Source organism: Moschus berezovskii, chromosome 28 (genome assembly GCF_049115385.1).
Source record: "Moschus berezovskii isolate FMDL1 chromosome 28, NW_MosBer_1.0, whole genome shotgun sequence".
In the NCBI taxonomy this organism is placed as follows: Eukaryota; Metazoa; Chordata; class Mammalia; order Artiodactyla; family Moschidae; genus Moschus; species Moschus berezovskii.
This window is the reverse complement of record NC_142487.1, coordinates 1,574,692-1,601,870: the sequence shown is the minus strand read 5'-3', so window position 1 is coordinate 1,601,870 and position 27,179 is coordinate 1,574,692. Positions and strand designations below refer to the sequence as shown.

General features: G+C 44.1%; 1 protein-coding gene across 4 annotated transcripts in view; it reads left to right on the top strand.

The window, feature by feature from the left end:
* Nucleotides 1–27,179, top strand: part of LAMA3 (laminin subunit alpha 3) — a 266,410-nt gene that overhangs the window by 71,248 nt on the left and 167,983 nt on the right. For 3 of the 4 annotated variants that reach the window (XM_055417088.2, XM_088833464.1, XM_088833462.1), the window contains exons 6-11: nt 508–599; nt 5,592–5,707; nt 9,625–9,743; nt 13,663–13,753; nt 16,314–16,445; nt 18,887–18,952. In XM_055417088.2, coding sequence (XP_055273063.2) covers nt 508–599; nt 5,592–5,707; nt 9,625–9,743; nt 13,663–13,753; nt 16,314–16,445; nt 18,887–18,952 — 616 coding nt within the window. Of the gene's footprint in view, nt 1–90; nt 278–507; nt 600–5,591; nt 5,708–9,624; nt 9,744–13,662; nt 13,754–16,313; nt 16,446–18,886; nt 18,953–27,179 lie in introns of those variants that run through there. The other variant, XM_088833460.1, reaches the window with a different exon arrangement.

Sequence of the window (27,179 nt, the reverse complement as noted above, 5' to 3'; positions counted from 1 at the left end):
TGTGGGATCTTAGTTACCCAACCTGGGACTGAACCCACGTCCCCTGCATTGGAAGGAGGAGTCTTAACCACCGGACTGCCAGGGAAGTCCCAAGTATTTTTTATAATGTAATAAGTATAGTTTGTTAGTCGTGACAGCTGTACCATTTTATTTACCTCTTTTTATTTTTATTTTGTCTTTTGACCACATGGCATGTGAGATCTTAGTTCTGCGACCAGGGATTGAACCCATGTCCCCTGTACTGGCTGCATGGAGTCTTAAGCACTGGACCGCCAGGGTATTTTATTTTTAAAAATGGACAGATTCAGCTGGGTGCTATTACATTTGATTGGGGAATATATTTCTTTTGTAAGAAAAATTTCATCCAAACATGGCTCCCTTTTGTGCTGAGGGTGGCTTAGGAGACAGGATGGAAGGGAAGAGGGTCAGTACAGGTGTGCGTTAAAGATTAGTAAAGTCTGTGTCGGGGCTTAGTAAAACTGACATGTTCTGTTTTCTGCTCTATAGTATTATTACAGCATAAAGGATATCAGCATCGGTGGGCGGTGTGTTTGCAATGGCCATGCTGAAGTGTGCAATGCAAACAATCCTGAAAAACTGTGAGTACCTTGCATAGATTTTTTTAGCTTTCTATGAATGTCTAATTGTTTCAGTGGTGTTGGCATCCTATTAAATACTTCTAAGTTCCTTCCCTCAACAGGAATGTTCCAACGTCAACATGGAGATGATGTGTCTCCTCTCCTCCATCCCAACATCCCCTTTCCTGCCCCCGGTCCAGGCGGTGCCCAGGCAGCCACAGACAATTGAGTACAATTGGCAGGAGAAATGCTTGTCATCCCTGGTGTCTGTTTTCAAATCCTTTTTCATCTTTAAAATTGTGGTACAATACGTACAAAGTTTGCCATCTTAACCATTCTGAAGTGGGGGTGGTTTAAGTCCATTGGCGTTCAGTACTTTGATAGTTGTGCAGCCAGCCTGCAGAACTCTTTTCGTCTTGCAGAACTGAGGCTCTTCACACACGAAACAACACCTCTGCATTCTCTCCTCTCAGAACCCCTGGCAACACCAGTCTACTTTCTGCCTCTATGAATTTGTCTACTCTGAGTGTCTCACAGAAGACACAATATTGTCTCTTTGTGACTGGTTTATTTCACTTAGTATGATGTCCTCATAGCATGTGTCAGAATTTCCTTCCTTTTTAAGACTGACTAGTATTTCATTATGTAGACGCTGCATTTTGCTTACCCATGCATCTGTTGATGGACACAGGTCACTGCCACCTTTTGTCTGTCGTGAAGAATTCTGCTATGGACATCAGTGTAACTCTGTTTTGCTTTTAATTGAGACGTATTTCACATATAACAAGATGTGTGTCTCTAACATTGTGTTCTGCAGTTGTGTGTATGTCGTGTTGTATGCACTGCTCTGCGGTATGTATGTAAGTGTTGCCAGGTGTGCTCAGTCATGTCCAACTCTTTGTGATCCCATGGACTGTAGCCCACCCGGCTCTCTGTCCATGGTATTTTTCAGGCAAGAAGACTGGAGTGGGTTGCCATTTCCTCCTCCAGGGGCTCTTCCCAATCAAGAGCTCGAACCTGTGTCTCTCTGCCATTGTGTGCACTCACATTATCACTTCTAGAAGGATACTCTAAAGGGTGGGAAATGACCAGATGCTAGATATAGTAATGTTTGTCTCTCAGTGTTTTAATTTAAAGTATTCAATTCCCCATAGCAGCATTTACCCAGGGGTACATTTTACTGTTAGTCAAATTCAAGTTTGTGCATTGCTACACAATGCTAAGGCCTAGCTACAGGTTTGGGCAGAGGTGCCAGCTACCAGTGTACGTGGCAAGTTGTTGATGCCCTTCTGCCCAACTTGAAACAATCTCTAATGCCCCCCTTCAGGGGTCAGGTGGTACTCTTCTGAGATAGCACTGTGAATCTATCAACCAACCAGTCCTTAATCAGTAAGGGTTTGCTTATTAATGATTAAATATCCCTGGCACGTAACCTCAGGCACGAGAAGCCAGATCAGGGAAGTCTGGAGTTGGAAGACAAGGAGAAAAGAGTTCACTGTAGGTCTCTGAGCCTGAGGCAAAGTGGCGCTCTGTGGGCGAGGGGAAGAAGCCACTGCAGAGAGGCTGAGCTTCCCGTTCGGAAGAGCTGCTGGCCCTGTGGCCTTGGCAGACCTGCAGGGGTTCTGTGGTCCACAGTGAATTGCTCCTGGTGTGTGTCATTGGGCAAAATTCCTCTCCGTCCATCAGTGAAAGGCTCAGAGTGCCACTGGTCTACATTAGCACAACTGCCTTGCCTTCCCGTCTGCTGGTTGGCTTCTGCCCAACAGGCTGACCTGCACAGATGATTCTCGGAGGCCTCTATGAATAGAAAAAAAGTCTTATGTTCAAGGGGATTCAATGACCTAACAGAGAGAGCCACGGCTGGGCAATCAGCAATCAAGTAGAACCCATGGCAAGGCAAAAGAGGACTTTAATCAAGCGTGGGTACAAGGCTGACTTTGATGTCCAGAAACGTGGAAGGGTCATGGGTTTAATTCTGAGCTTCTTAGCAGTCAGCTCAAAAAGGGAAACCTGTTCAGTTTCATATTTCACTATGATCATAATCTAAAAAGTATCAGTTGCCTAGGAGAAGGTGAATGTTGACACTGGGGCCAGATGAGACGTCTACCTGGAGGTGGATGGAGTGGTCATGAAGAGGATTCTCCAGTCAACAGCATATTCAGTAGCATCCTTCCAACAGGCACAAGGATAAATTTTCTACATCAGTCTTCAGCCTGGGCTGAGAGAGAATCAGCAAAAGCAATTATTTGGGGATGCCGATATGATTCAGACAGGTTCCCAGCTCTCTTTTCTTTTCCTGTATTCAGTATGGATCTCCTTATAAGAGTAGTTGGGCACTTCGCTGGTGGTCCAATGGTAAAGAAGCCGCCTGCCAATGCAGGGGACACAGGTTCAATCCCTGGTCAGGGAAGATTCCACGTGCCAAGGAGCAACTAAACCTGTGCATCTTGGCTGCTGAGCCTGCACTCTAGAACCTGGGAGCTTCAACAAGAGAAGCCACTGCAATGAGAAGCCTGAGCACTGCAGTGAGGTGTAGCCCCTGCTCACCAGCACTGGAGAAAAGCCTGCAGACAACAATGAAGACCCACTGCTGCCAAAAATAAATAAATATATTTTTTAAAAAGAGAGAGAGTAGTTGGACTCCACAATAAACTTCCCCTCCAGAAAAAAAAAAGAATAATAAAACTGTATGTTCTTTAAGTAGTTTTCCCTAAATATTTGTTCAGTCCAGCTTAAGCAAATACCTCATTGGCAATGAGCTGAAAGTGCATCTCTAACCAAAACCCATTTGAACTCCAGCTGTTCTGTGCTGCCAGTTAAATCTGTATCCATCTGCTTTAATAGGCAGCTGAGTTGGGAGAGGGTGATGCCTTTTCTTAGGAGAGTAACCTTCCCATCTCCCCTTTGAAGGATTAATGGGATCCCCATGGGCACGGCCAAGAGTTCCCCATGGGCACAGCCAAGAGTTTTCTTAGACTCTGTTTTGAATCCTCTTTCAAGCACAGATGAATGGAAGCTCAGAGCTTGGAGTTCTAATTCAGTGCCATGACTATAGCTATTTCATTTAAGCCTAGACAGCATATTAAAAAGCAGAGACATTAAAAAATAAAAGTAGACAACACATCCCTTTGCCAACAAAGTTTCATATAGTCAAAGCTATGGTTTTTCCAGTAATCATGGATGGATGTGAAAGTTGCGCCATAAAGAAGGCTGAGCACCAAATAACTGATGCTTTTCAAACTGTGGTGCTGGAGAAGACTCTTGAGAGTCCCTTGGACTGCAAGGAGAGCAAACCAGTCAATTCAACCCTGAATATTCGTTGGAAGTGTTGTAGCCACGCGTTCTGGGAAACAAACTCACTCAGAAGGACAATGCAGATAGTGGAGTGCAGTTTATTACACCTGCAGGCCCAAGGCAGAGTCTCCTCTTAGTCAAGGACCCCGACCAGTTTTTGTGAAAACCTTATGTACCCTAAGTGTACGTGCTCAAACCCACCTCCTCAAATTCTCTGAAACTAGTCTGAACAAAGGAAAGATGCAATCAAAGTTAACCCGTGATTCATATGCCTTAAGCCAGGTAGTTAACAGTGGACAACTATCAGTAGGCCTGTGGTCATACCCCAAGAAGCTTCATAGAATTTATGATTCTATTCAGTTACACAGATAGTTCAGTTCAGTTCAGTTCAGTTCAGTCGCTCAGTCGTGTCTGACTCTTGGCGATCCCACGAATCACAGCACGCCAGGCCTCCCTGTCCATCACCAACTCCCGGAGTTCACTCAAACTCATGTCCATAGAGTCGGTGATGCCATCCAGCCATCTCATTCTCTGTCGTCCCCTTTTCCTCCCGCTCCCAATCCTTCCCAGCATCAGAGTCTTTTCCAGTGAGTCAACTCGTCACATGAGGTGGCCTAAAAGAATACCCTAATTATCTGTGTCTATCAGAGGGCAGACACAGATAATTAGGGTATTCTTTTAGGTGACAGAGTGTCTAGGTACGAGCCCCGGGGCTCTTCCATCCGGAGGGGTCTGGTTTTCCAGTTGGTATGTCATTTCCATAGGTACTGAGCATATAGCTCAAAGTCCACTGTCTGGCCCAAGATGGAGCCCTACTTTCAAGACGGAGTCTGTTCTGTTTCCTCCATCAGAAGGACTGATGCTGAAACTGAAGCTCCAATAGTTTGGCCACCTGATGCGAAGAGCCGAGTCATTGGAAAAGACCCTGATGCTGGGAAAGATCGAGGGCAGGAGAAGAAGAGGGTGACAGAGGGTGAGATGGTTGGATGGTATCAACGACTCAATGGACATGAATTTGAGCAAATTCTGCGAGATAGTGGAGTACAGAAAAGCCTGGAATGCTGTAGTCTATGGAGTCACAAAGAGTCAGACACGACTTAGAAATTGAAAAACAACAAAATAGTTCTTTGAAAGTAGATTTTTTGTGTTTACCCCATTCCCTTGCTGAGTAATCTGAGCTTTGGCCCAGTGATGGAGCTGTTTTTTGGAGCTGGACCCTTCAAGCAGGGTCCTCTGAGATGTTGTGAGTGACCGTCTCTTGGATTCTTTGTACTTCTGGGCCAGACACCAGGCTGAAAGTAAGAAATCTGACCCATCTCACAGGCGACTCCAGATTTTTGTGAAGATGTTCATACTCCGCACACCTCGGTACCCTCAGCACTTGCTCCTGTGTCGATTTATCGTTACATAAGGTGGTAGAGAAGAGCTGAGAGTTTGGAGTCAGACAAACTTCAGTTTGAAATCTGGCTCTCTGTTGATCATCTCCTGAGTTTTGGGAAATATTTAAATGTCTCTGGATCTTAGTGTCACCACCTGTAAAGTGGAGTCAATAAGCAGGATGGAGGGACTTGAAATAACATATGCAAAGTGCTGTGTTCTCATAGTCATGCAGTGGTACCATAGGTGACCATGATGATTGTTTTTCACATGTGAGCAGCTGATCTTCAATCAAAAAAAAACCAGCTTTTCAGTAATAGATCTGCTTTGTCATATGCCCAGGTTTCGGTGTGAATGCCAGCACAATACCTGTGGGGAGACATGTGATCGCTGTTGCACAGGGTACAATCAGAGGCGCTGGCGGCCCGCCACGGGGAAGCAGAGCACTGAGTGTGAAGGTGAGGCCTGGAGGAGGGACCCTGGGACTCACGGCCCCACTCATGACCCCCTCCCCCATTTCTGCCTGAGGACTGAACGCATGTGTGCTCAGTCGCTTCAGCCGTGTCCGACTCTGAGCGACCTTATGAACTGTAGCCCGCCAGGCTTCTTTGTTCATGGGATTTCCCAGGCAAGAATATTGGAGTGGGTTGCCATGCCCTCCTCCAGGGAATCTTCCCAACCCAGGGATCAAACCCACGTCTCTTATGTCTCCTGCATTGGCAGGCGGGTTCTTTACCACTTGCGCCACCTGGGAAGCATGCCTAAGGCCTGAGGGCAGTGTTTTTCCTGTGCTCCTGAACAGGGCGGGATCACATCAGTCTTGGGACTCAGAACTACCTATCCCAACGAGTAACTCACCAACTGGAGGTAGAAGTGCCCCACTCTAAATTCAGAGAGAAATATGTGAACAAAAATAGCAACAATAATGATCATTAACGTATATATGTTAAACATTCACTGTATGCAAAGATTGGGCAGAGTACTTTGACAATTGGCCTCTCTTTTTAGCAATCTAAAATGTGATGCAGCCACCATTAAATTTTGAACCCTTACAATTTCTTAGAATGTGACACTGGATGGAATCCTGATTTTTTTGAGGACCAACATCCAGAGAAAGTGGTGAGATTGATGTCTAAACAGAGAGCTGGAAGCACTGAGGGAATAGGACTACAGGGGATGGATATAGGGTGGAGGGGACCAGAGAAGGAAGGAAGAAAGGAGAGAGGCTGCTTTTAATTATGGGCACAATATAAAGCAAAAAAAAAAAAAGTGTTATTTTAACAAACAAGCCGTATGACAGCCAACTAAAGATTTTCTTTTAAACCCATCTTCTTAGAAATTCACATATTTATTCCATTTGCTAGAAACTAACTTGTCGTTATTGACTTTGGAGATTATGGCTTATTTTTTCCTGAATATCCTTAGCCTTTGAAGATGGATTTGCTTTTTTGAAATGACCAAAAGGTGTTTGGATCCAGGTTTGTTAAACTAAGGGGGCTTCCCTGGTGGCTCAGATGGTAAAGAATCTGCCTGCAGTGCAGGAGACCTGGGTTTGATCCCTGGTTTGGGAAGATCCCCTGGAGAAGGAAATGACAACCCACTCCAGTATTCTCGCCTGGAGAATTCCATGGACAGAGGAGCCTGGTTGGGCTGTAGTCCATGGGGTCACAAAGAGTTGGACACGACTGAGCAACTAACACTTTCACTTTTTTTTTGTTTGTTTGTTTTAACTAGATGGGTAAGAAAGCATTTTGGCCAAATAGTTCTTGTAACTGTTAAGAAATAAGACTGTGATTTCTGTGACCAGCAGAATTAGAATGCATTTCTGATGAGGAGTTCCAAGCGAGCTTTGAGAGATGCTAACCTTGTTGGAAGGTATGGATGCTGTCTGGGTGAATGCTCAGGTGAACTCTAGGTCCAGGGCATTACCTGAATGGCCATTCTCACTTGATAGTCAGAGCTAATAGGTTCCTTTGCAGTGAATCCCCTACTTCTTATCCCTAGATAATGGGGCCAGAAAGAGGGAAAAGTAATAATCAGGGGTCATTTCTTCCAACACTTTCAGATGCTGGTTTAAAACAGTTTGATTGAGTAATTGTTATCACATAAACTCCAACACTGGTCATATGATTTGTTTTCCAGGCTAATGGAACCCCTTAGTGAATGACATGCTTACTCCAACATGTGTGATGACTTTTAAATAATTTCCTAAGTTTTTAACTTTCTTACACTTGCCAAAATGGTTAAAAATTACGGGCTGCATATGGAAATCAGACCTAGTAAGATATTTGTTAGATGCTGTCTAAATTCCATGTGAGTTACTGCAATTCAAAATAAAGACTTCTGAAGAAATAACTGATGTAGTAAATAGAAATGCTTAAAAAAATCATGGCACCACTGAGGAAATGAAAATTCAAGCTCTTAAAAACAGGATAACGGGACTTCGCTGGTGGTCCAGTGGTTGAAACTTCACCTTCCAATGCAGGGGGCTGTGAGTTGGATTCCTGGTTGGGGAGTTAAGATCCTCATTCCTCAGGGCCAAAAAACCAAAACATAAAACAGAAGCAGTGCTGTAACATATTCAATAGAGACTTAAAAAAACAGGTTAATTTGGAATTCTAACTCAATCTTCTTCCCTGATAGATTTATCTGAGAACTTGATTAAAATATACAAATTCCTGGAAAGATAGAAAATTCGATCTAGGTGGAATATAGTGAATATATATTCTACCTAAGAGACAACAAGGATTTTACTTTGTTAAATCTTTTTCGTCTTGGCAATGATGAAAATCTAAATGGGTTTAAACTATATTTTCTAATTTTATAAGTATCATATATTAATTCTAAATAATTTAGAAATTATTTCTTAAAGTAAAATCATTAATAATTTTATTACCCTAAGAGATCCACTATTAATATTTTGTTAGGTATTCTAGTGTTTTTTCATACATACTTTAAATGCTCAATTTTATACAATTTTGTATCTGGATCTTTTTCACTTAGTATTTAAAAATATTTTCCCGTATCATTAAAAACTCTCTGACATCCTTTTTTGATGTATCTAAAAAGTGTTTGTTTTGGTGAGTGCTTACTGTGTGCAGGGCACCATGCTCTATTACAAACATGAGCAGTGCTTGACTTCATAGAACTCTCAGTCAAGCAAATATACCGTTGTTTGCTTAGCCATTTCCCTATGGTTAGATGTCAAGATTACTTCCGTTTGATCACTATTACAGATAAAGCTGAGATGAAAGGCTTAGAATGTTGACTGAGAGAATAGGTTTTGGAGTCACAGAAAGACAAGTCAGGATTCTGCCCGTCTGACTTGTGAACTCTGTGAGTGAACACTTCCCTTAACCTCTCTAAGCCTCAGTGTCCCCATCTTGGCTATGGACATCATACCTCCCCTAGAATGTTATTGTGCATATAAAATAAGATAATGCATGTAATGCTTTCCGTAGTGTATCAGGAACTCAGTTATTCTTGGTAGTAGGAATAGTAGTAATATTCACTTTGTGCAGCTTAATTGGCATGTTGTTGAGGTTCAGTCTTTGTGACCCCATGAGCTGCAGCATGCCAGGCTTCCCTGTCCTTAACTGTCTCCAAGAGTTTGCTCAAACTCATGTCATTGAGTCGGTAATGCCATTCAACCATCTCCTCTGTCATCCCCTTCTCTTCCTGCCTTCGATCTTTCCCAGCATCAGGGTCTTTTCCAGTGAGTCGGGTCTCTTTGCATCAGGTGGCCAGAATATTGGAGCTTCAGCTTCAGCACCAGTCCTTCCAATTAATACTCAGGGTTGATTTCCTTTAGGATTGACTGGTTTGATCTCCTTGGCATGTTGGTTTATCTTGCTGCTGCTGCTAAGTCACTTCAGTCGTGTCCAACTCTGTGCGACCCCATAGATGGCAGCCCATTAGGCTCCTCTGTCCCTGGGATTCTCCAGGCAAGAATACTGGAATGGGTTGCCATTTCCTTCTCCAATGCATGAAAGTAAAGTCGCTCAGTAGGGGTCGACTCTTAGCGACCCCATGGACTGCAGGCTACCAGGCTCCTCTGTCCATGGGATTTCCAGGCAAGAGTACTGGAGTGGGTTGCCATTCTTAAAATTTGTTGTAATTACATATCTTATTTTTTTGAAAAGAGAAACTTTCTCCCAATTAATATCAAACAAAAGAACGTATAAATTGCATATGGTTGTAGGCTGATCTTTGTGTAAAAGTCTCGAGAATTTTCCACTGAGGGTATCCATGGTGCTCCAGAATGGACTTTCTTATGGTTCAGTGAGCAGTAATCCTATCAGCGTGGGGTGTGCAGGGATTTACTGAGGGTCTCATAGTCACGATGCCGTACTAACTTAGAATGCTTTTTCCTCAGCGTGCAACTGCCATGGCCACTCCACCGACTGTTACTATGATCCGGATGTTGAGAGGCAACAGGCAAGCTTGAATACCCAAGGCCTCTATGCAGGTGGAGGGGTCTGCATTAACTGTCAGGTGAGGCACTGTTTAAGTCAGCCTAGGAAATGAACATTCAGGAAGCCCTACTCTAAAACAATATCACCAGCTTCCCTGGCGGTTCAGGAGAACCAGTGCAGGAGACATGGGTTTGATCCCTAGTCCAGAAAGATAATGCATATGCCACAGAGCAGTTAAGCCTGTGCACCACAACTAGAGTGTAGCCCTGCCTTTCTGCAACTAGAAAAAAGTCCATACAGCAACAAAGACCCAGCACAGCCAAAAATAAATACATAATATATATAATATATAAAAATATTTTAGAAATTTTAAAAATAAAAATAAATAAAATGATGTCAAGAAAGTGATATACAATGGAAAGGATTTTCTGATACCCTTTCTCCACTTTTGTACATAGAAAGCCTGTTTAGCTGGATATCATTTAGAGATTGTAGGGAAAATGGACTGAGGTATATTTGCCCAAACTCTGTTGATTAGATTTTTGGGTCTTTGCCTAATTGGCAATGGCAAGCCACTCCAGTACTCTTGCCTAGAAAATCCCGTGGATAGAGGAGCCTGGTAGGCTGCAGTCTGTGGGGTCGCTAAAGTTCGGACACGACTGAGAGACTTCACTTTCACTTTTCACTTTCACACATTGGAGAAGGAAATAGCAACCCACTCCAGTGTTATTGACTGGAGAATCCCAGGGACAGGGGAGCCTGGTGGGCTTCTGTCTATGGGGTCACACAGAGTCGGACACGACTGAAGTGACTTAGCAGCAGCAGCAGCCTAATTGGAGGGGAGAATTCCTCTCATCTTGACTGCTATCCATGTTAGAGTAGAAAGGCTCTAAGATAGGACAAATTTGTATCAATTTCCATGCTGAGTTTAAATCCCATTTTCAAATGGTTTCTGAGTCTAGAGGAAGTATGTCATGATCAATTAATGATGTCTGCCATTGACATTGACACCAAATAAGAAAAACTGATTCTTCATCCCTTCTGTAGAATGGTTGGGTTCCCTGGAATTTCGCTAAGAGGTGTGTATAGCAGAGGAGGGTATATGTGTATCTGCCTTGAGATATTCATTAAAAATTGTGTAAAATGTTCATGGATTTAGTCTATATTCTGTCTTGTTTGCTTTTAGAATGATATTTTGTTAATGTTGCCATTAAAGAGGCACTTTACATGAGGTGCCTATTTGTATGGAACCAGGGATACACACCCTCAGAGAGACCCACCATTCTCTGCATGTCTCCCTCTCCACACATTTTATACCATCTATCATCACAGTTAATTAAATACAAGTAAATATGTACCATAGGTTTGTTATGAATCATTGAGTTTTGTGAATACGTGAAAGATCCCAGGATCTTGTTGAAGCTATGTATTACAGGACCTTCAGTTGATTTGCGCGCACATAAAAGTTGCAGGTATATTGGACGGTCTGCAATTTGATGAAGGTATTTACGAAAACCCTATAATGGACGTCATGTTAGTGATGAAGTCCTGAACTCTTTCCTTCTAAAGACTGGAAACAAGAAAGGATTCTTGTTACCGTGTCCTGGAGGACCCAACCACTGCATAAGATAAGGGGGAAAAAGTATTAAGGTCAGAAAGGAAGAAGTAGAACTAGTAGAACTGTTTCTATTTGGAGATGACATGATTGTTTATGTAAAAAAGCCTAAGGAATATACAAGGCAATTACCAGAACTAATAAGTGAATTTAGTAATATTGTAGGGTACAATGATAATATAGAGAAACTAATTGCATTTATATATACTAGTAGCAAACAATAGGAAAATGAAATTAAAATTTGATTAAAAATAGTATAAAAAAATACAATGCTTAGGAACAAATTTAGCAAAAGGCATGTAAGACCTCTCTGTTAAAGCTAAAAAGCTTTGCTGAGAGAAATCTAGAAAAAACTAAATAAAATAGAAAAATGTAACATATTTATGGATTAGAAGACTCAGTAGTATTAAGATATCAGTTTTCCCCAAATTGCTGTACAGAGTTAATGGAAGTTCTTTTTTATTTTTTATAAAGATGTTCACATGGGGATTAAAATTTTTATGGTTATAGAAATGACCTAGAATATTCAAAGTTGTCTTGAAGAAACTAAATAAAATTGGAGAACTTACCATACTTCCAGATTAACTGTAAAGCTACAGTAATCGAAACACTGCTACTGACGTAAGGCTGGAAGCATAGATCAGCACTGCACAACAGGGAGCATGGGGGCAGACCCAGACTTGGGTCATTTTGTGTCCACAGTGGACGTTTTATTTTTGGTAAAAGTACCGAGGCAATCTGATGGCAGGAGGTGGGGAGAGAAGAGAAAGTCCTTTCAACAAATGGTTCTGGAGTAACTGAATTTTATATGGGGAAAAAGTTAACTTTGACCGTTCATCTCAAACATACACAAAAAACTAAATTGATATGGATCAGACCCAAAATAAAGGTAAAACTTTAAGCTCTAGAGAAAAATATAGGAGATAATCCTTACGATTCAGAGGATGCTGAAAACAATAACTATGAAAAATAGACCAATTAGACTTCATCAAAATGAAAAGCTTCTGCTCACAGAAGGCACTGAAGAAAATGAATAGGCAAGCTGTGAATGGGGAGAAAATATTCCCAAAACATCAGTCTGACGATTGGCTGGCATCCAGGGTGTATGAAGAACTCCCACGACTCAGTAATAAAAGGACAAATAACCTAATACAATTGCAAATGGTTTGATATCCACTTCACAGAAAGTGGGTGTATGGGTGGCCAATAAGCATACAATAAACGCTTCATAAAAGTGGGTGTATGAGTGGCCAATAAGCATACAAAGGGCTTAACGTCATTAGTCATCAAAAAAATTGGGACCCAAGTTCAACCTGATGTGCTCTGTCTGTCAGAAGCCATAGTGGCCAATAAAAGAGTTGAGAGAGTCATTGGCATTTGATGGAAGAGAGGGTGGACCTCAGCTGTTTCCTATTTGCCCAAGATGTTTATGCATGTAAATGAAGTCAAAGATGTGGCCAATGTGGTTTTGACCTCAGTGTTAAAGTGAATTCAGATTTTAGCCCACGGGACAAGAAGTGGTAATAAATAAAAGTCTGTAATTAATAAAATCATATTAAAGGGGAGAGGATCCAGAAAGGGTTCTTGTTCTCATCTCTGTGTTCTATGCAGACTCCTTTAGAATCAGTGTGTTATATATATATATTTTTAATTTCCTATTGCCTTTCCTTTCATTAATGAAAGAATATTGTCCTTCTGATTGGGAGAGGGGACAGAATTGAGTTAGACCCATCATTTATAGTTCTTGGAATTTGATGGTGCATGTTGGGTAATTTGATTTTTCTGGTGATTATGAGGATTAGCTGTGAAATATAAAAGGCTGCCTTGTATTGTACTTTAAAATGAGCTCTGTGTGTAAGACACATGCCAACATTTTCCATTCAAATAGCAGAAATGTTTGGGAAATGGTTTCAGAGTAAAGCACAGGTAAAATTTTGGAATGACGAGAGAAGGAGTTGTAGATGCAGTTTCTTTCAAAATTGAAGAAGATAAAAATACACACGTGGCCCTTTATTCCTAGGGTTAAACCTAAAGGTGATCTATTATCCAGTCATCACTGTCAAATGAAGCTTGGAAGAGTGGCCCTCTGGAGTTTTTGCTCACTCAGGTATCAGGTGCTTCAGTAAGAGGTAGCAAGGAAAACTTGGCCTGTTCAGTTCGTGGTCTCATTTCCTCTTCCAATGGGAAAAAATTCCAGAGCCAAGTTCAAGCCAGTGTCCTGTGATGAATCTTGGAGACTCAAGGTCAAGATCTGTGCTTTTTTTTTTCTTCAGTGATTTTAACATTACGGTTGTGTATGACAGAATTATTTCTCAGGATGAATAGCACAAAATAAGGACTTCTCTTGTATTCTTCCCTCTAAGTTTCTTTTGTTTTTTTCTAGCATAACACAGCCGGTGTAAACTGTGAGAAGTGTGCTAAGGGCTATTACCGCCCTTACGGCATTCCGGTCCATGCCCCCGATGGCTGCATTCGTAAGTTTCATTCCAATTTGGTGTGTGTTAGACTTCAGGGCGATCATTGGGCTAAATTACGATTGGCTAATAATTCCTTTTGTTTTCTCTCTCTCTTCATATTATTGGTTCCACTCCTTACTAACTGTGTGACCTCAGTTACATGTCTCTCTGAGAATCAGGTATCTTCTATATAAATGGAAATGATAATCTGGTTTCTAAGATTAAGTGAATTGCCATCAAAACCACCTAGGAAGGGATTTCCCTGGCAGTCCAGTCATCAGGACTACGCGTCCAGTGCAGGGGTCATGGATTTGACCCCTGGTTAGGGAACTAAGATCCTACATGCCACGTAGCATGGCCACAAAAGAAAAAATAAAGCAACAATAAGAAGAAGAAAATAATTTTTTAAATAAACACACCAAAAATCCACCTGGAAAAATACTGAGACTTGGGCCTTTCCCGTACTGGGGCTGCAACAAATGTTTTCTGTTGTTTGACATGTTTCTATTGTCACGCGAGTGTATGCTCCTTGGTTCTGTCTCGTCACAACAAAGATTTGGAGTGACGGACATTAAAGCCCCCTCCGCGTGTCACAGCTCTTGGGTCTTGGACGGACCATGTTATAGTTCTCAGGTCTCAAATGGACCGTGTTATAGCTCTTAGACAAATCAGTGTTACAGCCCAGTGTTACAGCTCTATTTTATTTAGAAGATAGCAGGAAAATCCATCCTCGAGGCGTGAGGGCATGTCGGTCCAAAGACTCGAAGAGAAGAGCGCCCCAGCGCACGGGAGAGAGACAGAGAGACCTTTGGCTCCTCTTTTTATATGTTTTTTTCCCCCAGAGCCGCCCTATGTAAATTTGGCCAGCCAGGAGTGTTGGTTGTTTTACCTGAGCTCCTCACTCCCGTCCTGGTCCTTGGACCTTCCTTTGTTCTATTTTCGCGGGCTTCTCTCTTCCTTGTCTTTTGGCCACCGCCATTCTGGACTCCTTTTCCCTATTCTACCTGCCTAACACTATGATCTCCAGTAATTTCAGATTTCATCAGAGTTAGCGTAAGACACATAGCAATGGTTTCATAAGGATTTGCAAATAGTCATAATATTCAAAATAGTTATTATTCATTGAGCCCTTGCTATATATATACAAGGCATTGCCTGAATAATTTCACAAATTTCTTTTCTCACAACAAACTTAATGTATTATTAGTCTCCTTTTTAGATGTAGAGAAATCAAAGGGTCTTAGTAGTTAAATATTTTGGCCCAGGTGACAGAACCACTAACTAGTAGGTTAGGATATTGTTCATATCTGTCCAGTGCCGCTGTAACCTACTGCTTCCATTGTACAGAAAAACACCACTTTTTTTCCCTGTGCAATTATCATCGTAGATCAGATTATGGACTTTGTTCAGCATGTGAAAGTTATTTGATTCTTTTACGTTCTCTGGCTATTGCAGTTAGAAAACAATTCCATTCCTGACGTTGACTTCCGTGCCCACCTCCCTCCCAAATTCATTCATTGTATCATTAAGGTTTGAGGGCATCATCATTGTTAAAAGTGGGTCTCTGTTTTCCCTCAATCTTCCACATCATCCCATGAAGTACGCCCATCATTTTTCTTGTGTTCACAAAAAATAGGCCTTGGCTAAGGAAAACAGGACATTGTGAATATAGTCTTGCCTTCGTAGGAACCTCAGTTTTCCATCACTTTTCTAGTTTCTTTCTTTGTCATTGAAATGGTCTCCTGGAGATTTTAGAGGCATAGCATTAAGAATCCACAGGGCACATAAATAATAACAAATTAAACAAAGGACTGCAGGAGAGGCCAGGCTTGAGGGATGCTTGGTACTCATGACTTTTGCAACTCCCAGGTCCTCACCGCACAGGGACTCAGCTGAACTGTAACACTATTTTCACTGCCCAAGGGGAGGACTTTGGCCAGGTCACGGGAAGTGAGGGCCTTTTACAGCCCAAGTCTGTCCCTCTGGAGTGCAACCCTGACCATCATGTCAGCCACAAAAACTGCCTTCAGTAAGTCTTCTCGTCTGATTCTAACATTTGGACTATGGACGTGATCTTGCTGTGCTGTCCACGGATCATGTATCAGTGTCTAGGCATCTCGCACTCGTGTCCACAGCACCGCTGTGTAACAAGGACCACTCTGGACATTGGTAGTTGGCTCATAGCCAGGAGAGGCTCTGTCCCGCAGCCCCTCCAGGGAGGGGAGAGCGCCTTTTGCCTCTTGCATGGTGAGCTGGGTGGTGCTGTCATCATAAACCACATGCTCGAGGCCTTCCCAGTGTGACTGCTCATTAAAGCCTGTCTCTGAGGGCCACAGAGTTGAGTCACTGCAAACCATCCACCAGGTATGGAGTGGAAAGCAGTGGCCTTTCAGGAACACATGTGGACCAATGAAAAAGGACTGGATTGGCCAAAAAGTTAGTTTGGGTTTTTCCGTAGCACCTTATGAAAATACCCGAATGACCTTTTCAACCAACCCAGTAATAAGGACATTAGGAAATATTGGCTTTAAGAGGTGCCATGAAGGACGGACCCTCTGAAATCCAGGGTTTCTCTTAGCCTGCAGCTGCCACCCGGAGCACGCGGAGGACTGTGAGCAGGGCTCCGGCCGCTGCACCTGCAGGCCCAACTTCCGCGGAGACCACTGTGAGGAGTGTGCGGCCGGCTACTATCATTTCCCAGTTTGCTCCAGTAAGTCCTGGTGGTAGAAGGGGAGGCCTGGCTCCTTGGCTCTTACCTAGGCTTTGTGCATTGACCCCTGAGGGCGTGGCAGGCGGGGCGGGGAAAGAGAGGGGGACAGAAATAGGGCCAGGAAGGCTGTATTGGGTTGGTCAAAACTATGTTCATATTTTTCCATAAGATGTTACAGGAAAAACCCAGATGAACTTTTGGGCCAACCCAATGTTTGTGTGGAAGTGTTTCCCAAAGTTTGGAACATTACATTTATATAAGTATGTTGTATAGTGTTATTTATCTCCAAAGTATTAGGCTGAACCGTAGACATGACCATCTCATCAGACCCAAGGGGCAAATATTGGCAATTTCAACTTAATATTAATCCATGTGTGAAGTTTTATTTTCATAAACCTAGAAAAAATATCATGGGCTTCCAGATATTTGTTTGCACACACACATGTGTGTGTTGTATTTCTGGTGGCTAAGGGATGTGTCTGCTCTTACCTACTTTACAGGGGAGCCCATCATCTCACCCTACTGTCATGACCTGAGAGAATGGCTCAGGACCTCAGAGAGAAAAATTATGTATCTGTTAGAAACACCGTAGAACAGGGAGCAAGTGTGTTAGTGTTAGTCGCTCAGTCGTGTCTGTCTCTTTGGGACCCCGTGGACTATAGCCTCTGTCCAGGGGATTCTCCAGGCAAGAATACTGGAGTGGGTTGCTATTCCATTCTCCAGGGGATCTTCCCAATCCAGGGATCGAACCCAGGTCTCCCACATTGCAGGCAGATCCTTTACTATCTTAGCCACCAGGGAAGAACACAGAGCAGGAGAGTCTGAAATCTGCTGTGCAGGTTGTAGCAGGAGCTATGGTTCTGTTTGTTCTGCGTCAGCATAGAAACTACTTTGGTGTCAGGACAGAGAAACACTGTCTCGGGAAGAGGCTGCCACACTGAGACCTTAGTTGTTGCCCATTCCCACCCCACAATTCTGCTATCCTGGGAAAATCACATTGAGTTTGAGGCTGTGCAGACAGGACGTGTGTGGCCCCATCTGGTGTGTGGGCACCATCTGGCCCCATACCCACCTGCAGTCCCAGGGTCATTGTTCAATAAGGACCCACTTCCACTGTCAAGTGTCTCAGTTTGGAGGACAAATTATATAGCCATCTTAGAGTTAAAGGAGCTGACTTTTAAGCCCAAACATAGTAACATTAAGCCCTGAATCAGGGCTTAATCAATTTAGAATCCTTAATTATTGGAGAGAGGCTGAGCAGAAATTGTCAAAGGTCCGTCTAGTCAAGGCTATGGTTTTTCCCGTGGTCATGTATGGATGTGAGAGTTGGACTGTGAAGAAAGCTGAGCGCCGAAGAATTGATGCTTTTGAACTGTGGTGATGGAGAAGACTCTTGAGAGTCCCTTGGACTGCAAGGAGATCCAACCAGTCCATTCTAAAGGAGATCAATCCTGGGTGATCATTGGAAGGACTGATGCTAAAGCTGAAACTCCAATACTTTGGCCACCTCATGCGAAGAGTTGACTCACTGGAAAAGACTCTGATGCTGGGAGGGATTGGGGGCAGGAGGAGAAGGGGACGACAGAGAATGAGATGGCTGGATGGCATCACCGACTCGATGGACATGAGTTTGAGTGAACTCCGGGAGTTGGTGATGGACAGGGAGGCCTGGCGTGCTGTGATTCATGGGGTCGCAAAGAGTCGGACACGACTGAGTGACTGAACTGAACTGAAGCAAAGTTTTAGAGTAAAAACTTGTAAGGAAACATTTTTTAAAAACTAGTCTCAATTTTACATTAAAGAATAATAAAAATACTAAAGGGACTTCTCTGTTGGCCCAGTGGTTAAGAATCCACCTGCTAGTGCAGAGGACACAGGTTCGATTCCTGCTCCGGGAAGATTCCTGCTGCCTTGGGGCAGCTCGGCTCGTGCAACACAACTGCAGAAGCCCTCAAGCCTAGAGCCCATGCTCTGCCACAAGAGAAGCCACCACAATGAGAAACCCACGCACAGCAATGAAAACCCAGTGCAGCCAAAGTTAGTTAATTAATTTTTTAAAAGGATACTAAAGAAGTCCTGCTGCTGCTGCTAAGTCACTTCAGTTGTGTCCGACTCTGTGTGACCCCATAGACGGAAGCCCACCAGGCTCCCCCGTCCCTGGGAGTCCAGTTCAGCCCTAATTGACTGGGACTTAGCTACTGTGAGCACAGAATATCCATTTCTGTTCATTAGTATGCACATCACACTCATGTCTGACCTTCCTGGTTCTAGATAACTACACTTTTAAGTGTAGCAATATTTCCTTTTTTTTTTTCCAGTTGGTTTTCACACACTGCTTTCACTGTGTTGGAGTGGGCATCTTCCTAGTTATTGCAGTTTACTGTTTTACTATGCTGTGTCCTTAATCTTACTCTGTATTTTTTGATAAACTATTTTTCTAGGAATTCCTGTCTTACCTATTTCTACTCCAAGTCCAGAGGATCCAGTAGCTGGAGATACAATAAAAGGCAAGAAATTTCTCACTTGGTTTAACTTCAGTAAAAATGTCCTCCGTATTCCTTTCCTGCTTCTATGCACACAGCAATGTCCAAGTTCAGATCATCCTTACGGGAGCTTGGGGGTGCCTCGTGGGTATGTTGCATTTGGACTCCTCACCCTGTCGCCCCTTCATCCTCTGCTTCTGTGTGTGCTTTGCAAAGGCGCTGCCTGATGAAGGGGACTAAGCCATCTGGATTGTCTGTGTCCAGTTTGCTCAGAAACCTTCAGTGACAGTCAGCTGCCTGCCGTCTGTCTTGGTTCTCCATGAAGGGACTCTGAGAAAGGGACTGAGTGCAAGCAGTTCATTTGGGAGGTGACCCCAGGAAACATCACCAAGGGAGTGGGTCTGAGACTGAAGGGGGCCTTTATGAAGAAGCCTTAGCGAGCTTGGTTCTGCGGTAGCTCCTGGAGCTGCAGCCCTCATGGCAGCTCTGGGAGGCAGCAGAGAATTCGCTCACCGTTCTCCCAGCTGAATGGAGAACTTCAGTCACCTGCCGGGTGGGGAGGGCTGCCCCTGGGGCATTAACTCTCCGGACCTGGCCTGCAGGGGGGCCAAGGAGCTGCTGCAGCCAGAAAAGTGCCCAGGGAAGAGAATAGCTGTGTGTGCGGAAGCAGGCTTTGGGGTGGAGAGGTGCTCTGCCTACGTAATCCCTGATTCTGCATGTGTTTTGTGAGCACCTGCTATGTATCTGGCACCGTTCTGGCTGCAGGGGACTTAGCAGTGAAATAAATTGCCCAGCTCTCCTACAGCTTATACACCTTATATTTTAGTTGGGGGTAGGGTGGGGGCAACTCATACAGTAACATATTTAAGATATAAACAAGTAAAGTCACAAACGTGTTAGGTGGTTAATATGCAGGGTTGTGTCTTATACAAGGTGCTTCTTTTAAATGGGAATCATTCACAATGGGGAACTTACGCATCCCTCAGGGAGTGTTTCATATTATTGGTGTAAAATATTCCAGTTAAGAATTTCCGAAGGCACATGATTAATCTCACAGATTCAGGGTTACTTTGGGGATATTTGAAGTTACTGACTCCCTATAATAAAGGTTGGCCAGATTTCTGTTCATTTAACCTCATTAAAAGGATCACAAAAAGGTACTGATTTATTTAAAGAGAAGTAATCCATCTGCAATACAGAAGACACGGGAGAGGCGGGTTCGATCTCTGGGTTGGGAAGATCCACTGGAGAGGGAAATGGCAGCCCCCTCCAGTATTCTTGCCTGGGAAATCCCATGGACAGAGGATCCTGGTGGGCTACAGTCCACACTTTGCAAAGAGTCAGACACGACTAAAGCAACTGGGCATGCATGCGCACACACACTGGGTCACTTGGGGACAGTAGCTGTGCTTGACTTACTCTCTGATCCCCTCGGCATGGTATTCTGGCCATAGTGGGTACAGCAAGTGTGTCCTGAAATGTTTGCTGTTTGATTAGAATGGGGCTCAGCTTTTGAGCTTGGATTACAATACACATCTCTGGTCTCCTAGCCACAAGCATGTTTTAGATACCCTGTTTCTGGTCTGTTTCCAGTAATCCCTTTGTTATTCTGTTCCCTTTTCTCCCCAGATAGGCTGGTGGTGACTTAGGGAAGGAAATTTAATGGAATTTGAAGGAAGGTTCAGACTTCTGTTACAAAATATTAGGGAAGCCTCAGAACACAGCCTTGAGGAAAAGAAATTCCACTTAGCGCAGTTAGATTTATTTGGGAATTTGAAAGCAGAGAGATCCCGTTCAATTTGATTTTCTGCTAATGCACTTTGAAAACACCCAGTTTGGGGCCTGACTTCTGGCAGTGAGCCTTAGGAGCACAAACATCTCAGCTGCCAGGAGATACACAACACTGGATGGTGCCAGGTCTCTCCCACCCCCGAGGACTTTAATTCACTGAGGCCCATTCATGCTTCCATATCTTCTCAGTGGTTCTTAAACAACGCTGTGCTTAAGAACCTGCTTTTACAAAATGTAAATGCCTGTGTTTCACCCTCAGATCTTGAATCTAGATTTCCAGGGTGAACTTCAGGCTGGTATTTTGAACAGATTTTCTAGATGATTCTGGCCTGTCTCTTGCATGTGTGCCAAGTCGTTTTAGTCCTGCCCAACTCTTTGTGACCCTGTGGACTGTAGTCCACCAGGCCCCTCTGTCCATGGGATTCTCCAGGTAAGAATACTGGAGTAGGTTGCCATGCCCTCCTCCAGGGGAACTTCCTGACCCAGGGATCGAACCAGCTTTTCTTATGTCTCCTGCATTGGCAGGCAGGTTTCACTAGCGCCACCTGGGAAGATTTCCAGGGGTGAAGTTCAGGCTGGTATTTTGAACAGATTTTCTAGATGATTCTGGTGTATGTCTCTTGTTAAGAACCACTGCTCTGGTTAGAAGAAATTTGTATTTCATGGCTGGCAGATTTTCCTGTAAAGATAGAGTAAATATTTTCAGCTTTGTAGGCAAAGCTGCATGTACTTAACTCTGCTGTTGTAACATGAAAAGAATAGACAATACATGAATGAATGAGCTTGGCTGTGTTCCAAGAAAACTTTGTTTACTAAAACAAAAGGATCTGGCCCTCAGGCCATAGTTTACAAATCCTAGGACTCTATCAGCAGCTCTTGAGTTTGGGATTTCACACCCAGGCAATGATGTTTTACCAGGAGATTCTAGTGTGCAGCCCAGATCAAGAAGTATTGTTCTAGAAATTCCGTAGGCTCAGTTCCAGACACTTGAAACAAAGGGGACTAGAAGCAAAAGGACAGAACCATTTTGCCGGCCAGAATGTTTGTAGCTTTACATGACCCTGGATATTATTGGGATTTTTTGGGTCCAAGTGGTCATTTATAACCACTTGGCATTTATTTTTAGAAAGTTCATGTTTAGTAGACACATCTTCAAGGACTCTTTTTGAAAGTGAAAGGATACATGAAACATTCACTCTAGAGGGACACTGGCCTCTGGGCACTCTTTTATTCCTTCAAGTTCAAACAAAGAGTGATGAAGAGCAAAATCAACAGCTGCAGAAAGACTCTAAGTGCTTACTTTAGGAGAATGATGCCATCTTGGGATGGGTTTGTAAAGCAGCCCATTTGGTTGGAGGACATGGCTGCCTGGAGTTTCCTTGACTCCATGAAAAGGTTTTGATTCCCCTGATCACTTTGTAAGAAGCTAGTTGTGATTGTTGTTTAGTTGCCAAGTCGTGTCCGACTCTTACCCCATGGACTGTAGCCTACCAGGCTCCTCTGTCCATGGGATTCTCCAGGCAAGAACACTGGAGTGGGTTGCCATTTCCTTCTCCAGAGGAGCTACTTGCCCTTGCCAAGTTGTGAGTCAGTGTGGGTGGGGCTGTGGCATGTGCTAATGATGAGAATTCTGAGAGTTGGGGGCGACAGCCTGCTGGGGCATGCCATTGCGCTCTGTCCCTCCACAGTCTGGGCATTTTAACCTGCCTGGCAGGGTGGGCCGCTGTTGGCATGGAGACAGGCCAGATATGGCTTAGAGAGAGACAGGTGAATTCTGATATCTTAGTTTGGCGGCTCTCTGTAGGTGCCAGTAAAACAGAATTCAAGGAATGGTGTTTACCAAAGAGAACTGGAGCCTTGAATATTTAGCATATTCTTCATTCATTGAACTCTTGTTAAGTGCCTCCTCTGTACCAGGCACGGCCAAGGCAGCTGCTAGTTCACAGTTGCGGCTCCCTGGAAGCCCCCTGCAAACAGTTACAACAGCAGGAGTTAATCCTATGACCTGGCAAGGTGGTGGTGGTTTTGTCACTGAGTCGTGTCTGATTCCTGCAACCCCATGGACTGCAGCCCACCAGGTTCCTCTGTCTATGAGGTTTCCCAGGCAAGAACACTGGAGTATGTTGCCATTTCCTTCTCTAGGGGATCTTCCCGACCCAAGGATTGAGCCTGCATCTCCTACGTTGCAGGCAGATTCTTTACCATCTGAGCCACCAGACAAGAACACGGAGCAATAGGAGCAGACCTGAGGGTCATCCTTACAGCTTTTTACAAAAGGGAGGGAGGGAAGGTAGGAAGGTAGATGGGAAGGATGGGAGGAAGAATGGAGGAAGAAAAGAAGAGAAAAAGGTAGAGTTCTAGAAGGGCTTCTAGAAGGGCCAGGAGAAGGAGGCATTGAGGACATTATGGATTTGTATGTATTGAGGTGGCCTAAACATCTTCTCCTCTGGAGAAGGCAATGGCAAGCCATTCCAGTACTCTTGCCTAGAAAATCCCATAGACAGAGGAGCCTGGTGGGCTACAGTCCATGGGGTCGCTACTAGTCGGACACGACTGAGCGACTTCACTTTCACTTTTCACTTTCATGCATTGGAGAAGGAAATGGCAACCCACTCCAGTGTTCTTGCCTGGAGAATCCCAGGGACATAGGAGCCTGGTGGGCTGCCATCTATGGGGTCGCACAGAGTCAGACACGACTGAAGCAACTGAGCAGCAGCAGCAGCAGCAAACATCATTTGGAGTTTTCCATAAGATGTTATGGTGATGATTTTACAGCAAGTGATAGGAAAGTATCTTGGAGAGATACCTTTTTTCAGTTTACGCAAAAAATCTGCATGGGCTCTGGCAACATGAAGATTTTGAAGGCTCTGCTGTGTCACACATGTTGAGGACTTTGCATTGTGTCCTGAAGACTTCAGGTCACCATGGAGGGGATTAATCAGGGAATGGCAACCCACTCCAGTATTCTTGCCTGGAAAACCCCATGGACAGAGGAGCCTGGTGGGCTACAGTCCATGGGGTCGCAGAGTCGGACACGATGGAGCAACTAACACTTTCACTTTCTTTCATGAAAAGATTGGCTTTTTAGAAAGATCACTCCTGCCACCAGTGTGGAGGGTGGGTTGGGAGGAGAAGATGGGAAGCAGACAGCCTTGTTAGGAGACTCTTGAAATAAACCAGGCAGACAAGGGAGAGGTCCTGGAGGGAGGCTCTGGAACTCTGGAAGGAGGGGAGGATTCCACCTTCCTAAGATACGGGCACTACTACCTGGTGAGGAGGTGGGAGGTGAGGGTGGAGGAGAAGCAAGGGGCCTCAGAGATCTCTGGTTCCTCACTGTGTGGGAGTATTTGCCAGATAAGTTTAAAAAAAAGTGTCAGGAGAACGTGATAACCGCTGCACTACGGAAAGCACACCTAAGTTAAAAAGTAAATTTCAGAAACAGAAATTTAACAATGCAGAGGTACTCAATGCTTTCTGTTTACAAATGGTGGTAAATCTAGATTCCTTGGACTTCAATGCCAATGTCAAGTCCAAGTTTCTTACTGAATTCCAGTGCCTGTTTTATCTCCAAGACTGTAGTTGGTAGTAAACCTCTGCGTTTCACTGTGGTGGTCTCAGCCTCCAGGGCTGTGGCACTGGGACCTCGTGTGGCAGCTGTGATGGACAGACAGGGTGGTGCTCATGCCAGCCTGAGTTCTAAGGCTTCTCTTGTGATGAATATACCCTTGGACACATCCAGTGCCTCTTTTATCAAGTTAGGTGACTGTTCTATTGAAGTATGAGCAAGTTAGAGATTATGCAAAGACTGTAGAATTGTTCTGATTTACCCTGATCTTTTTTCCTTCATTATCGTAAATAATAATAATTCTACAACTCTGTTACCAACCTTTTACATGAAAAAGGGCAAAGGGAAGGAGTGGGATTTAGCTAGCTCTTCAGGTTATCTATTATTTTTAACCCTTGTAGAAAATGTTTCCAAAGTGCATGAGACTTCTCTACCTTGAGAAGTAGGGGTAACCCAATCAAATCTTTGATCTACCTTAGGGACTGCCTCAAGGGATCATTTTGCAGGTTTAGATGTTAACGTTCTTGACAGAAATGTAGATACTTTAAATACAAGAATGGTTTGAATATGTATACTAATCTAGAACATACCTTAAACACAGCTTTTAAAATCAGTTATCAGCTTGTATCCTTCACATCATATAAAGGGTTCAGTTCAGTTCAGTTCAGTCACTCAGTCATGTCCGACTCTTTGCGACCCCATGAATCACAGCACGCCAGGCCTCCCTGTCCATTACCAGCTCCCAGAGTTCACTCAAATTCATGTCCATCGAGTCGGTGATGCCATCCAGCCATCTCATTCTCTGTCGTCCCCGTCTCCTCCCACCTTCAATCCCTCCCAGCATCAGAGTCTTTTCCAGTGAGTCAACTCGTGGCACAAGGTGGCCAAAGTATTGGAGTTTCAGCTTTAGCATCAGTCCTTCCAATGAACACCCAGGATTGATCTCCTTTAGAATGGACTGGTTGGATCTCCTTGCAGTCCAAGGGACTCTCAAGAGTCTTCTCCAGCACCACAGTTCAAACAAAGATCATGGCATCTAGTCCCATCACTTCATGGGAAATAGATGGGGAAACAGTGGAAGCAGGGTCAGACTTTATGTTTTGGGGCTCCAAAATCACTGCGGATGCTGATTGCAGCCATGAAATTAAAAGATGCTTACTCCTTGGAAAGTTATGACCAACCTAGATAGTATATTAAAAAGCAGAGACATTACTTTGCCAACAAAGGTCCGTCTAGTCAAGGCTATGGTTTTTCCAGTGGTCATGTATGGATGTGAGAGTTGGACTGTGAAAAAAACTGATTGCCGAAGAATTGATGCTTTTGAACTGCGGTGCTGGAGAAGACTCTTGAGAGTCCCTTATACTGCAAGGAGATCCGACCAGTCCATTCTAAAGGAGATCAGTCCTGGGTGTTCATTGGAAGGTTATGGGGCTTTAAAACCAGGCTGACCTGGATTCACATTCCTACTCAGCTTTTCTGGCTGTGTGACCTCGGGCAAGTTAATTAACCTTTCTGAGCCTCTTTTTTCTCACCTATAAAATGCTTGTCTTAACAGGACTCTTGCTTGACCTCATTATCTATCCATCCATAATGAAGTCGGGCAAGAGCCCCGTCTTTCTGAGAAATGCTTATTGATTAAGACATCCTGTACATGGCAGCAGGTGTCCTGAGGTGAGCTCTCCCTAAGTGTTTAGTCTGATAGGTTTTTCTTTCATTTATTGCTGTCTTTCACTATCTATTTAGCCCCTAAATTTAGTGGATAAAAACAACATAGTTTATTTCTTGCAATCCTGTGGCTTGGCTGGGCAGTCTTTCTGCCGAACTTGCTGGAAGGTCCACTGGGGACAGCTCAGTGTCTCTCTCCCTGTGGCCTTTTGTCCTCGAGGAGGTCAGCCAGAGTACCCCCCTCACCCCCAGCGATCTCAGGGTTCCCAGAGCGTGAGAATGGAAGCCACAAAGCCTGTCATGAAGCCACAAAGCTACAAAACCTGGGCTCCGAAATCCCAGGACAGCACTTTCCCCCTTATTCTACTGGTCAAAGTCAGTCATGCGGCCAGTAAATGATTTCAGTAATTAAAGTGTGAAAGACAAACCCAAGTTAAGGCAGAGAGTGGGCAAGGGACGGGGGAGCTTCCGGTCCAGGCTGGGTTGGGGAGGCCTTGCTGAGGTGGTGACTCCCCGCACAGAGAACTGAAGGATGAGAGGGAACGCGGGAAGGGTGCTGCCCGGGAGGACCGACTGGCCAGAGTGGAGGTCCTGAGACAGACAGGGGCACGCTGTCTGCTGGGAAGGGCTGGTGCCTGCAGGCTTGAAACAAGCCCAGTGAGGTCCTCCAGAGCCACATCTGGCTCTGATCAGGGCTGAATGGATGTTCATCCCTTTTCTTCTAAACAATGGTGGTAGAAATATGTTTAATTCAAGATAGTCATTCAGTGGGAATCTATGAAGTTGAAATTTTACTAAATAAGGCTCGTGTGTGTGTGCATGATCAGTCACTCATTCGTGTCCGACTCTTTGCAACTCCATGGCCTGCAGCATGCCAGGCTCCTCTGTTCATGGGGATTCTCCCAGCAAGAATACTGGAGTCGGTTGCCATGCCCTCCTCCAGGAGATCTTCCCAACCCAGGGATTGAAGCCAGGTCTCCCACATTACAGGTGGATTCTTTGCCATCTAAACCACCAGGGAAGCCCAACTAAGGCTCAGTTTGGGGAAAAAAAATTGTTCCCATGGGCATGGATGCTAAAAGATTATAGATACTTTGTAAACTAATGTCTGCCCTAGAGGTTCCTGAATGGCATCTCTGATCTTTCCTGGCGAGATGTCTTACTCCCTTTAAGATGAGTCTTTCTCAGTCCTCTGGGTTAGGAATGTATGTAAATCATTTGTTGTTCAGT